Source organism: Schistocerca serialis, chromosome 3, assembly GCF_023864345.2.
Source record: "Schistocerca serialis cubense isolate TAMUIC-IGC-003099 chromosome 3, iqSchSeri2.2, whole genome shotgun sequence".
Taxonomy (NCBI): Eukaryota; Metazoa; Arthropoda; class Insecta; order Orthoptera; family Acrididae; genus Schistocerca; species Schistocerca serialis.
The window spans coordinates 270,236,851-270,251,348 of NC_064640.1; the positions used below are offsets into that span (position 1 = coordinate 270,236,851).

Below are 14,498 nucleotides of genomic sequence, written 5' to 3' on the forward strand. Positions count from 1 at the left end.
TTAGAGCTGTACAAACACCGTGACATTGTTGATGTGCCAAAGAAGGGAATTTTGAACTGGGTTGCCGTATAGCAAGAATAGCAGATAATAGACTACTTGGAACAGTATTTTGCAGAACAATGGATGCAATGAGAGGAAGAGGAAGACTCAGAATTGAGGGGGGGGGGGGGGAATAATATCCACGAGGGCAGAGCAAGGATGATGAACATCAACACCAGTTGGACAAACCGTGTACCTGACAAAAAGAGGCTCATAGAGCCGATGTATGGTTGATAAGGTCCTTTTACATAAAGTAAAAATCATAGTAAATCCCATGATACGTCGACATAATATCTTGGCATCCTGGTGAAATGACAGTAGTTGTATTTCATTTGATTTCTCGTCCCCATTTATCACAGCATCTATATTCTATTGAAAATATTCGCAGAATAATGTAAATGTTAACCGCAAATACTGTGTGTGTTATTTGGAGACAAAACTGTTCTGTTCACTCACAGTACTTGCAGTTGACGACAGTAATGCACAATTTACTCCTCGCTCTCAAGCTTGCATTCAGTACTGCTCGGTTCTGCCTCGGGTTTGTTTTTTCGGCAGTGTTAGTTGAACATTAACGTTGATACACAACTGTATGGACAAGTTTAATGATAACAAGTTGGCGAATGTACGCCACGTGTATGGGTTCATTATACGCGAGAGAAGAGCCGTGCAACGAAGCTGAGCTGTTCTCGCAGCGGCGACAACCATATCATAGTATATATGTGGAAGTATGCAAGAACAGACACCACACATATAATTAAGGCGCTGATGGCCAATGACCCCCTTCAGTGCAGATACGCTAACGACACTAATGAGCAGGGGTACTACATCAGTAGTGTGTGGTATAGGCTGAGAATTTGCGTCTGACGGAAGGCGTGCTTGGGTAGCCCAAGCGGTTGTGGTGACCACTGTGTCTGGATGGCGTAGTGGTCAGCGCATCTGCCTCGTAAGCAGGAGACACGGGTTGGAATCCCGGTCCACAACAAATATTCAACTTGCGCCATAAATATAAATCAATGAGCACAGGCAGCTAATGAGTTTAATTCCTTTGTGTCTTCATGTCAAAGTACTGTCACAGTACTGTACTTTGGCATCTGAAGGTTGTTGCACTAACCTCTCTTCTGTGTTGTACGTTTTGGTGACTTTACAGTACAAGCTTTTTCACTATTGTGAAAGTAAATGTGTAACAAAATGAATAAATCATAACTACGTTACATACTGAGCTGTCAGAGACCAAGGGTTCCTTCAACCAAAATACTCAGAAAATACCCCTGAACAAACTCAGAAATGTTGTTAGCGGAGTTCGGTGTTCAACCTGAATACGATAAGCTAAGCTCAATTTAATCCCAGTCGTGGCGCGCCAGTCGGAACGATGCTCTCTGCAGGGCGCAAGGGCGGCGGTAAGCGATGCAGGTTTTAGCCCCGGCCATGGCCGTCTCGTTATCGCGACCAGCTGCGCGCCCTTTCATCTTCACAGCTGCCGACCTGCACGCTGGAATGGATCTGAACATATCGTGCCCAAGCCCACGCACGTACACCTCCTCAACTTTTCTTCTGATCATCTGATGACGACGGGACAATATACAGCAGAAATGACGTGTGCTTTCTGCGATTCCTCTTGGCTGAACGCCGCGGCACCTCTGCGAAACCTACAAGGTCAATTCAAAAAATTCGAGCGCTGTTCATAAATATATATATGCACCTGGTGTGTTACCCGAATTTCTTCGGAAGGCTTGAACACGCTGACTTCACACTTATGCTATCTCTTTCACAGTACCTCCGCTGATGGGTTTTGTCTAGCCATGCGCAGCATGGTTATAACTAAACTTGTGCTAGTTGAGAAGGCCCTCGTGAGAAACGAGGGATCGTAGAAAATGAAACTTTGAGGAAGCGTTTTTAAAGACATGCGGGAGAGAAATAACGAATAAACCATTTAAAAAAACAACATTTTGATTTCCACATGAGAGGATAACGTTTGTGTTAAATGCGTATCTTGTTTTCGTTCCAGGCTACAATCGTTGCTCAATGTAACGACCATCTGTATCCACGACAGCCTGTAACCGCAACAGAAATACCATTTCACATTTCTTTTTGCAGGAGTTTTCGAACGGTAGGCCTTGGAATGTTAAGCTGTCGTGACACAACTTGTGCACCCAGCATTCTTAGCCGTGACAGTAGTAACATCTTCAACAATCTTTGACGCAACTCTCCGTCGGTCTCTTCCTGGAGCAATTCCCAAATCGCCAGTTAATTCGATCTTCCGAATCATGTTCTTCAACTCTGGCGCGGAAAGATGATCTTCCCATATTCGTTGAATGTGTCGATACTCGCTAAGAGCAGCAACACAATTATTGTTGTTTTGATAAAACAGCTCTACGAGTAAAGCGCTGCTCACCTTGTCTAGACCCATGTTGACTGTCTGCAACTGTAATGCATCGTGACACTAACACTAATAAATACGCAAATCCTGCAGCGCGCAGTCTAAACACCATTCTTATAAAGTTTGGAACCCATACGCTAAATAGTTTTCTATCTACACTGGGTCAAGTGGCGAAAGTTTAATTATAACCGCTCTGTACAACAACAGAGTGACCGCTGCTTCGCTCGATCCAGTGATGTAATTGTTAAGACGTTAACGTCATTTGCATATGTACTTTCATATTTTCGACGTACCAGTTCTTTCCTCCCGCTATATTTCTTTGTTAGTATTCTACTATTTTCTGTTTAGCGGAGCGTATGAGTTCTTAAAATAACAAAGAAATAAGTTTTCTGATTAATCTATTATGGCTTTCCATTTTTTGGTCTGACATTTTTAATTCTTTTCTGTTATTTTTGCCCACGCATCTATAGCAAAACTGGTGCACAAATTTAAGGACGGAAATAACTTTACCAGGATGTGTCACTGCCAAGTAACATACACTACTGGCCATTAAAATTGCTACACCACGAAGATGACGTGCTACAGGCGCGAAATTTAACCGGCAGGAAGAAGATGCTCTGATATGCAAATGATTAGCTTTTCAGAGTATTCACACAAGGTTGGCGCCGGTGGCGACACCTACAACGTGCTGACATGAGGAAAGTTTCCAACCGCTTTCTCATACACAAACAGCAGCTGACCGGCGTTGCCTGGTGAAACGTTGTTGTGATGCCTCGTGTAAGGAGGAGAAATGCGTACCATCACGATTCCGACTTTGATAAAAATCGGATTCTAGCCTATCGCGATTGCGGTTTATCGTATCGCCACATTGCTGCTCGCGTTGGTCGAGATCCAATGACTGTTAGCAGAATATGGAATCGGTGGATTCAGGAGGGTAATACGGAACGCCGTGCTGGATCCCAACGGCCTCGTATCACTAGCAGTCGAGATGACAGGCATCTTAACCGCATGGCTGTAACGGATAGTGCAGCCACGTCTCGATCCCTTAGTCAACAGATGGGGACGTTTGCAAGACAACAACCATCTGCACGAACAGTTCGACGACGTTTGCAGCACAGAGACCGTGGCTGCGGTTACCCTTGACGGTGCATCACAGACAGGAGTGCCTGTGATGGTGTACTCAACGACGGACCTGGGTGCACAAATGGCAAAACGTAATTTTTTTCGGATGAATCCAGGTCCTGTTTACAGTATCATGATGGTCGCATCTGTGTTTGGTGACATCACGGTGAACGCACATTGGAAGCGTGTATTCGTCATCGCCATACAGGCGTATCATCTGGCGTGATGGTATGGGGTGCCATTGGTTACACGTCTCGGTCACCTCTTGTTCGCATTGACGGCACTTTGAACAGTGGACGTTACATTTCAGATGTGTTACGACCCGTGGCTCTACCCTTCATCCGATCCCTACGACACCCTAAATTTCAGCAGGATAATGCACGACCGCATGTTGCAGGTCCTGTACGGGCCTTTCTGGTTGCACCAACTGAAAACGTCTGGTCAATGGTGGCCGAGCAACTGGCTCGTCACAATACGCCAGTCACTACTCTTGATGAACTGTGGTATCGTGTTGAAGCTGCATGGGCAGCTGTACTTGTACACGTCATCCAAGCTCTGTTTGGCTCAATACCCAGGCGTATGGTGGTTGTTATGGGTATTGATTTCTTAGGATCTATGCACCCAAATTGCGTGAAAATGTAATCACATGTCAGTTCTAGTATAATATATTTGTCCAATGAATACCCGCTTATCATCTGCATTTCTTCTTGGTGTAGCAATTTTAATGGCCAGTAGTATATTTATACATTCACTCATCAAACAGTCATTACAACTGGCATAGAAAATATGTTTACAAATGGAGTGTGTGTCTATGTTGTATTGTACGTCCGAAGATGGTCATTAATTCGAAATAAATATTGAAATGCGATCTTGGCTTTGAAGTATTTCTTCAGATATTACGTACAATATGCAGATCACCCCTTGAACTGAACGTCTGTAATCTAGTGGAAGTTTAACTTAGAATTTTTAAAGACTATTATAGGATATTTCCTGGTGGGTTATGTAGGATAGGTATGTCCAACCAGCAGTCCGAGAGGCTGCATGCGGCACAAAGGAAATATCAGTGTGGTCCAAGAAGTGAACATAATAATGAAATCTCTTATGTAAAATGTCTAATTTATTCCATGTTACTATTTTAGGATAAAGAATAATAAAGTAATAAATTATTTAAATGTGTAACCCATACACGTCCGGACGTGCTCCTCATTGGTTATTATTAGTGTTAAGTATATTTTGTGAGACCGAAAAGTACTCGTCTTCTTGGAGTGTGGCTCAGGTAAGCTTAAACCTTGGTCGCCCCTGATGTAGACCGTGCAATCTCATTTCCTGTACATAATTTCGAGCATAATTCAAAGGCCCATAGAATGTTTCTCTAATCTGTTTTATTTCTTATTTTTAGACAACTCATTTCACAAACCATTCTAGCGGTCTTTTTTCTAACATGTGTATTAGGTAGTGTCTGACTGGGGGGTGGTGTGTCGGCAGGCCGTGTGGCGCGGCGTGGCAGCATGCGGCCGTGAGCGCGCCGGAGCGGGGGCCATGCTGTGGACGCTGCTGGCGCTGAGCGTGGCGACGGCCGCTGCCGCGGCGACGCGCTTCCCCGACGAGGGCGGCGGGGTGAACGGGAGCGCGGCCGGGCTGCGGCTGCTGCACATGGTGCAGGACGCCGCGACGGGCCGCCTCTACGTGGGCGCCGTCAACCGGCTGCTGCAGCTGGACGCCGACTTGCGCGTCGAGCGCAGCGTCGTGACGGGCCCGCGGCCCGACTCGCCGCAGTGCCACGCGGCGGGTTGCGCATCAGATTCGACGGTGGAAAAACGTCTCACTGATAACTACAACAAGGTGCTCGTGCTCGACGCCGAGTCCCGCACGCTGATCGCGTGCGGCTCGGTGGCACAGGGCGCGTGCGTCAAGTACAAGGCGGCGGACATCTCGCTGCCGCCCGAGTTCGTCGCCATCAGCATCGCCGCAAACGACGCCACCTCCTCGACGTACGCGTTCATCGGCCCGGAGCACTACAACCAGTGGGGGCGCTCCGACGTGCTGTACGTGGGCACCACCTTCACCAACAACGGCGAGTACCGCCACGACGTGCCCGCCATCTCGAGCCGCAACCTGTACACGCTGAACTTCGCCGAGTACTCCTTCTCGAAGCAGTCGCTGCTGCGCATCGACGTCAAGTACCGCGACCACTTCCTCGTCAAGTACGTGTACGGCTTCAACGCGAGCGACTACGCGTACTTCGTGATCGTGCAGAAGCAGAGCCCGCTGCCGGGCCAGGAGGAGCTGGGCCACGTGTCGCGCCTGGCGCGCACCTGCATCAACGACGCCAACTACGACAGCTACACGGAGGTGACGCTGTCGTGTGGCGACGGCTACAACATCGTGACGGACGCCAAGGTGGCGGCCGCCGGCGGGGACCTCGCGGCGGCGCTGGGCGTGCGCGCCGGGGAGCCCGCGCTCTTCGCCGCCTTCTCTCCCAGCCGCGGCATCGGGCCCGAGCCCCAGCCGCGCTCCGCCCTCTGCGTCTACAGCCTCAGCGAAGTCGAGCTCAAGTTCAACGAGAACATCCACATGTGCTTCAACGGCAGCATCAAGTACCGCAACATGGGATACGTGTCCGGCCTCATCCTCGACGGCAAATGCCCCATGGCTGGGGTGAGTACTCTCCCTTTACCTCCTCTTACAAACTTGCGATAATCTGTCGAACAGCTGGTCTGCTTGGCGAATGCAACCCGAAACCTTCCTACATCTACATCTACGTACATACTCCGCAATCCACCGTACGGTGCGTGGCGGATGGTACCTCGTACCACAACTAGCATCTTCTCTCCCTGTTCCAGTCCCAAACAGAACGAGGGAAAAATGACTGTCTATATGCCTCTGTACGAGCCCTAATCTCTCTTGTCTTTGTGGTCTTTCCGCGAAATGTAAGTTGGCGGCAGTAAAATTTTACTGCAGTAAGCCTCGTATGCTGATTCTCTAAATTTCCTCAGTAGCGATTCACGAACAGAACGCCTCCTTTCCTCTAGAGCAGGGGTCTCCAAACTTTTTAGTCCGTGGGCCACATTGACTCCTCCACGAAGTCATAAGGGCCGAGATCTACCTAGTGGGATTAAAGCACCCTAGCACTCCATTATCACCGTAATGTAAGGCTAAAGGAAAGATGAAATCACAAAAATCTAATGTTGTGGCAATAGCTAGCACTGAAACGAATTACGATTTTTATTTAATTGCATAATTTTGATTGGTGGACGTACCTCACCGAAATTCTGGAGTTTTTTATTCTGGCGAATTTCACCGACAAAAAAGTATGGCACTGCACATTCTTCACGAAAGCGCCCTGCAAAGTTAACGAAATCTCAAAATCATTGTTAGCAACACTATTAATGCAAGACGTAACAGAGGTAGAGTATGTCAAAGCATTGTTATTTCGAGCGGCGCAACAATAAGTTCAGTTATGTAGTCTTGTAGCGAGTAGCAGATCCAATGTCGCGGTGTATTGGTCGCGATAGGCCTCGAAACTCAATTGTTGGCAGTATAGGTGCCACCTCAAATATTTGGCGGGCCCGATACCAGGGATGTCCGGCCAGCTAACGCGGGCCGGTTTTCCGGCCCTCGCGGGCCTCTTTCGGCCCGCGGGCCGTAGTTTGGAGACCCCTGCTCTAGTGACTCCCACCCGAGTTCCTGAAGCATTTCCGCAACACTCGTGTGATGATCAAACCTACCAGTAACAAATCTAGCAGCCCGCCTCTGAATTGCTTCTGAGTCCTCCCTCAATCCGACCTGATAGGGATCCCAAACGCTCGAGCAGTACTCAAGAATAGGTCGTATTAGTGTTTTATAAGCGGTCTCCTTTACGGATGAACCACATCTTCCCAAAATTCTACCAATGAACCGAAGACGACTATCCGCCTTCCCCACAACTGCCATTACATGATTGTCCCACTTCATATCGCTCTGCAATGTTACACCCAAATATTTAACGGACGTGAATTTGTCAAGTGCTACACTACTAATGGAGTATTCAAACATTACGGGATTCTTTTTCCTATTCATCTGCATTAATTTACATTTATCTATATTTAGGGTTAGCTGCAGGTGCCTCATCTGACAGTTCAGATGATTCTCGAAGAGAGATTTTGTTATCACGTCCTTCTTGTAGGGATTTGAAATGGAACGGTCGTGCCGGCCGTTGTGGTGTAGCGGTTCTAGGCGCTGCAGTCCTGCGGTCGCAGGTTCGAATCCTGCCTCGGGTATGGATGTGTGTGATGACCCTAGGTTAGTTAGGTTTAAGTAGTTCTAAGCCTAGGGCATGTTAAGTCCCATAGTACTAATCATTTGGAATTGTCGTAATCATCATCTGGGTGTTGTAGCTCTTCTTATTTCCCTAGAAAAACTGGAGAGGAATTCCGCCTTATACAGGACTCCATTTTATAGTTTTGTTAAAAGCACTCTGTCGTCAGGCCACATATGGTCCATCGGGACCATCCTACCGCCGTGTCATCCTCAGATGAGTATGCGCATAGGAAGGGCGTGCTGTCAGCAACCGCTCTCCCGGTCGTTATTATAGTTTTCTGTGACCAGAGCCCCTACTATTCGGTAGAGTAGCTCCTCAGTTGGCGTCACGAGGCTGAGTGCGCCCCGAAAAATGGCAACAGCGCATAGCGGCCCGGACGGTCACCCATCCAAGTGCTGGCCACACCCAACAGCCCTTAACTTTGGTGATCTGACGGGAACCGGTGTATCCACTGCGGCAAAGCCGTTGCCATAGTTTTCTTAATACCCAGATATATTACAGCCCTTTCTGTGCTATATTCAGTGAGATTTTTGTTTATTTTTCTCTGAGAGACATGGAGCGAGTCTCAGTCCGAAATTAGCAGAAAAAAAAGTAAATATAGAAAGCTTTCGTTGTTTTCAGGTGATAAACTGCAGACTGCACTCTATGGTAGATGTAAGGGGTGATTAAAAAGCTCCTGTTGGAAGGTCGTACAGTCCGGAATCGGATTTACCAATCACTCAAAATTATTGAGGCAATCGTCTCACCGACGACCCAGACTGATATCCGTTTGATGAAACACCGTGTCCTGCTGCGTGAAGAAGTCCATAACTGCCTCCTGCAAATCCTCGTCCGACTGGAATCGTCGACCATTCGAGACCTTTTTTAAGGGAGCGCGAAGGCGTGATAATCGCGTGGGGAGAGGTCATGAGTCGGGTGCTCGAGGCTGGTCTCCCAGATCGACAGGCGTCTTGGGTCGAATCGTGACCAGCACGGAACTTGACGCACCATTCCACAACGGTCGTTTTAGATAGACAGGCTGCCCCATTCATATTCTCCATTCTCTGATGGATGTCTACCCGTGTTGAAAACAACACGTTGATCCCGTTTCTACGCATTTGGTAATAATGTCGCCTTAGTTTACGTTTCCACGTTTACTGCATGCACATCAGAAAGACGCGAATGCCCACTAATTTCTTGCCTACATGTCGGTACTTATATATCCGTGCTACGTTGCATATACGCAGAAGCAATGGTCTCAAACGGAAACTTTATGATCGCTCCATGATCTAAAGCTACCGGCATACAGAACTAATGGCGTCATATGAGGTATGTGAACAAAACTGTACCTCCGTTATTTCCAATTGTAGTATCCTAGACCTAAATCTTCAAGATTAGCGTAAGTGGACAACATACAGCTCCTCCACTCAGTGACATATACAGTATCATAACAGTATACCGCATGTAACCTAAAGTAAAACTTTTGACGTACAATAATCGCGCCTTTGCAAATATAAATACTTTTCAGCCAGAAATTCATATAACTTACACAAAATGTAACATTTTTTTTTTCAGAAAGAAAATAAACAAAAGTGCTCAAACATGTTTGGCTGATAGGAAAACAATAAAGTGGTGTCTGGCATTAGGCGGAATTCCTCTCAAGTAGAACTATCAGTCGTGGGTAAATAAGATGGTAGACTGGGTTTCGGTGGCAGAATACTATAGAAAAGCCATCAGTGTACAACGGAGATTGCTTACAAAACTCTCTTGCGACCCATCCTGGAATACCGCCGAAGTGTGTGAGGGACGTACCAGATAAGACTAACGTGGGATGTTCAACATATGCACACAAATGCAACATGAATGGTCTCAGATTTGTGTGACCCAAGTGAGAGCATCACGGAGACGCTGAGAAACCTAAACAGGCGAACGCTTGAAGATAGATACAGACTATCTCGTGAAGGCTTGATTACTAAGTTTCAAGAACCAACTTAAGTGCTCAGTACTGGAATATACAACCAACCTCTATGTTTCGCTCTCGTAGGGACTGCAATGACGAGAGCGAATCAATTAGAGAGCCCACGTAGGCGTTTGTACAAACATTCGTCCCGCACTCCATGCCTGAATGGAACGGTAGGAATTCCTGATAACTTGTACAATGGGAAGTACCCTGTGCCATACATTTCACCTTGGTTTGCAGAGTATAGATGCAGATTTAGGTTGTATCTGAGACAAGTCACGTTCTCCATTATCACAAGGGAACGAAATAATGCGTCACCGCCAGATGTTCGGAAGAGTGACCTTTACGAATGACTTTTGCCTTAAGTGTTTACATACACTCAAAGACCTAAGAGAAAAAAGAAACAAACGGTGCACCATGAAGGCATTATCTGAATGGGACAGAAATCGATAGATGTGATGTGCATGTACAAACTAAGTTATTACAGTTTCAGACAAATTGGATGATATACTCGAGAGAAATAGCTTCACAAATTGAGCAAGTCAATAACGAATTCTTCCACCTCTGGCCCTTATGTAAACAGTTATTCGGCTTGGCATTGATTTAGAGTTGTTGGATGGCCTCATAAGGGATACTGCGCCAAATGCTGTCTGACTGGCGCGTATGATAGCCAAAATCACGAGACGGTAGGAGATCCTTGCCCATATTACTCCAAACGCTGTCTATTGGGAAGAGATCTGGCGGCCTTGCTGGGCGGAGTAGGGTTTGGCAAGCACGAAGACAAGCAGTAAAAGCTATTGTCGTGTGCGGGCGACGCTGAAACCTAACCCTAGAATGGCTTGCCAAGAAGGACAACAAAACGGGGCGTAGTATATCGTCGACGTACCGCTGTGCTGTATGGGTGCAGTGGATGACAACCGAAGGAGTCCTTCTATGAAAAGAACCCCAGACCATGACGCCTGGTTGTCTGACTGTATGGCGGGCAACGGTCAGGTTGGTATTCAACCACTGTCCAGGGCGCCTCCAGACTCGTCTTCTGCCTGGTATCTCACCGACTGGAGTAGGATTGTCTTCAGCGATGGGTTCCTCTTCGAATTGAGCGCCATGACCAGCGAAGACGTGTGTGCTACGCAACCGTTCGGAGCCCTCTAGCGGAAGAGGGCTGCAAATACGTAATTATGAGTAAAGGTGTAGAATGGTAATAACGTTTGTTTAATTTTAAAAGTTGTAAGAGTCTTCAATTTAAAAAATCGAGGGCATTACTTTTCAACGAGCCCTCGTAGCTCTGTCAGGCAGAGTTAGAGAACGTTTACAGTGCACACTAAATTAATGTGGAAGAACATTCAATATACTCTGCGTTGACTGCGTGTCGTATTTTAAACCTATGTACCCAGACTAGAACTCGAACAAGTCCTTTGCTTTCCGCGGCCAGTCAGCTACCAGATGATCCATCTGCGGACGTCTCCTATCTCGCGAAGCATAAATCGGTTGTAATGACCTCGTCGTCCACCATACGTTAATCCTCACTTTCCTTCGTTTCAAAGTATCGTCTTTCAAAGGCTTCTCCCCTTTACTTGTAACGTCTGGAAAGGTTCTCCTACGGACCTGAGACACTAGCATCTGCTAGAGGATGGATACAAAGGGTACTTCGGCTTACCCACAGCCTCACAACTGTTGGAGAGAATTAATTCTCCCAGTCTACGAGGCGTACAAGGGGAAGGAGGCGAAATGCTTTGAGTCCGTCCGTCGCGCGTGCAGTTGGTAGCGCGCTGCCAACAACAAGCAAGGATCTGGGTCGAACTCCCAGTCCGGCACATAGTTGTAACTTGTTACATAGAGCCACCGACACATATGTTTCCCGTAGATTAAGAGAATCCATTCTTACCTAATACACTCTGACTTAACAGTAGGACCAAGGGAAAATGATATGACGCATGCCCATTCGGCTGAAGCTCAAGCAACATTGCGTTAAAACATTTGATTGGCCCCACATATGTCCATCCCTAACAATGCGGGAAAGAGTAAGTTTCACGGAACGAATGGGAACTATGTTTCACTGATACATGAGAATGTCCCACATCGTGATATATAAATTGTACAGAGTTTCACAAAAAAGAAAAATGCATATCACTAGAAACCGTCGTAATATCCTTTACCACTACGATTTTTCACTCTTTTCTCATGCCATCATACAATAAAATTATTATAGTACATCTACGAAGTTCGATGAAGGGTTTGAAAAAGATCAGAAGTTCGTTCTAAACTGGTCTCTTCTCTTTTATGCTTCAAATATCAGTAAGCAAAAAACTTTAAAATCCACGTACACAATGTTTTCCTTTGAAACTAAGAAATTGTGGGAGAGGTTACTTTTTTAAAAGATTTTATGCGGAGCTACAGATGCAAAATTTTGGAAAAAAGTGTTGGTTCAATTGTTCACGTTCTTCAAAATGTTTCTCATAATCTGATCATCTTATGTAGTGTTAATGGGTGTTTCTGCTGCAATATTCTTACCGACGCATAATTCAGACCGACCTTTGTGGTGCAGCGGTTGAATCCCTGGACTCGCGTTCAGAAGGATGGGGATTCAGATCCCAGAACACCTGTCTCCGTTCAGGTTTTCCGTGTTTTCCGTAAATTTCTTAATTCAAATGCTAGTATGGTTCATTTGAAAAGGACTCTATCAATTTTCCTCCTCATCCTGCGCCCGGTCCGAGCTTGTACTCCCTATATTTTCCAAGTACTCACATAACATTTTTGTAACATTCCTGTACAGAGTAAATCAATTTACCATGGGCGCGTTTTGCGTTTGAGTGCTTAGTGGAAAAATGTTGTAATAATTGCATATCCAATACAGAAAAAATCCTTAAGTCTGAAAAAATGGACAGTGTGCCAGAGTGCTGCGGCCACTCCAACATTATTGAGGCCATGAGACGAACGCCTTACGTGCGAAGGATATATAGCATGCACCGACAACGCAAGGGAAGCAGTTAGCCTATTCTATATGTACATACACCTCGAAAATAGACTAAATAGCATCGAGCAAGGGCAAACTGCGGTTCCCACAAGACTAGGAGCTAGTGCGTCGAAAACGTGAAACTCATGGGACGTTCAGGTACTGTCGTCATCAGTATCCGCAAGAATCTGCGGCTATTTCACGCAGTGTTGCTTGTCTGTTATCACTGACAACTCCACGCAAACGCCGCTGCTCTCGGTCGTTAAGTGAAGGCCACCGGCCACTGCGTTTTCCGTGGTGAGAGGTAATGCCTGAAATTTGGTATTCCCGGCACACTCGTGACACTGTGGATCTTGGTATATTGAATTTCCTATTTACAAAATGGAATATCCCATGCGTCTAACTGCAACCACCATTCCGTGTTCAAAGACTGTTAATTCCTGTCATGTTGCCATAAGCACGTCGGACACTTTACACCTGAGTACAAACAACAGCTCCACCAATGCCCTGCCTTTTTTACCTTGTTTACGCGATACTACCGCCATTCGTATATATGCACATCGCAATACCATGACTTGTGTCATCTAAGTGTAGATCAACGCGTAATTCGGGATCTCGTCCGTTCAGAAACAAGAATGGCCGAAGTCTGTAGCTCAACTGACAGAAGAGAACAGTCATGTGGAAAGCACAGGCGTCTCAGGATTCACCGTTCACCGCAAAAGGTTGTTGATTTGGTTTCTTTACTTATTTCTGTCTTACCCTGACTACCCAAGAGTTCTCCGAGACAATTATCACAAATGATAAGACAAGTTACATTCGGTAATTACTAGTGCTTTATTTTAAAATTGTGTTTTCAATTCTGGACGGCGCTTAATACTGCGAATAAGGTGTAAATAGATGTATATTGCGACAGAAAGAGCAACCAGTTGTTGTTTCTTGTAGTGGGATACTCAACCTGCCATATGCTAGCGTTTGACCCTCTGCAGGCTCATTGTCATACGGTGGCATTTATTGACCATAATTTCCTAAGTTACGTGCAGATCGTCGTCAGAGTTGTAGTGCTGATGACAGTTAATAAATTTTAAGAGTATCTTGTGGTACACATACAAAATCGTTAATATTCTCATTACTTACAAGTTACACAACCTCTCCCCTTCTACGACGCAATGGTAAAGCTAGCTCTCACCAACCCAAAGACCTGCTTGAAGACTACAGAGCTTCACTCTTCCAGCAAACAGACCACAGCATGTGATTCTCAATGGAGAGTAATTTTCAGACGTAAAAGTAATTTCCGGCGTACACCAAGAGAGTGTTAAAGAAGTATTCCTTTTTATAGTTTATTTAAATGACCTACTCGATTACGTCGACAGTTCCGTAAGGCTCTTCGAGGATGATGCCGTTCTGTACAGGGGAAATGTCGACGCACGTGTATTGTAGTGAAATGCAGGAATATCTGTAGAGAGTGGACATTTGGTGCAGGGAGTGCTAGTTGACCCTCAGCGTAAACAAACGTAACATATTGTGAATACATACATAGACAGATAGGCACTTTCCTGTATGATTACACGATAGTAGAACAATCAGTGGAAGTATGCGTACGGAGCGATTTAAAGTGGGACGACAACATAAAATTAATCGTAAGTAAGGTAGATACCAGGCTTGAGATTCATTCGAAGAATCTACTGGAAATAAAGTCCGCCAACAAAGGAGGCGACTTACAAAACATTTGCTCGGCCAATATCTGAACATTACTCGTTAGTGTGATACC

The 14,498-nt window shown here is 46.0% G+C and overlaps 1 protein-coding gene across 1 annotated transcript in view; it reads left to right on the forward strand.

Moving 5' to 3' along the window:
• LOC126470783 (plexin-B) overlaps positions 1-14,498 on the forward strand; it is a 1,233,199-nt gene that overhangs the window by 238,064 nt on the left and 980,637 nt on the right. The window contains exon 2 of the mRNA XM_050098792.1: positions 5,024-6,196. Within this exon, the coding sequence (XP_049954749.1) occupies positions 5,024-6,196 (1,173 nt within the window). The remainder of the gene's footprint in view (positions 1-5,023; positions 6,197-14,498) is intronic.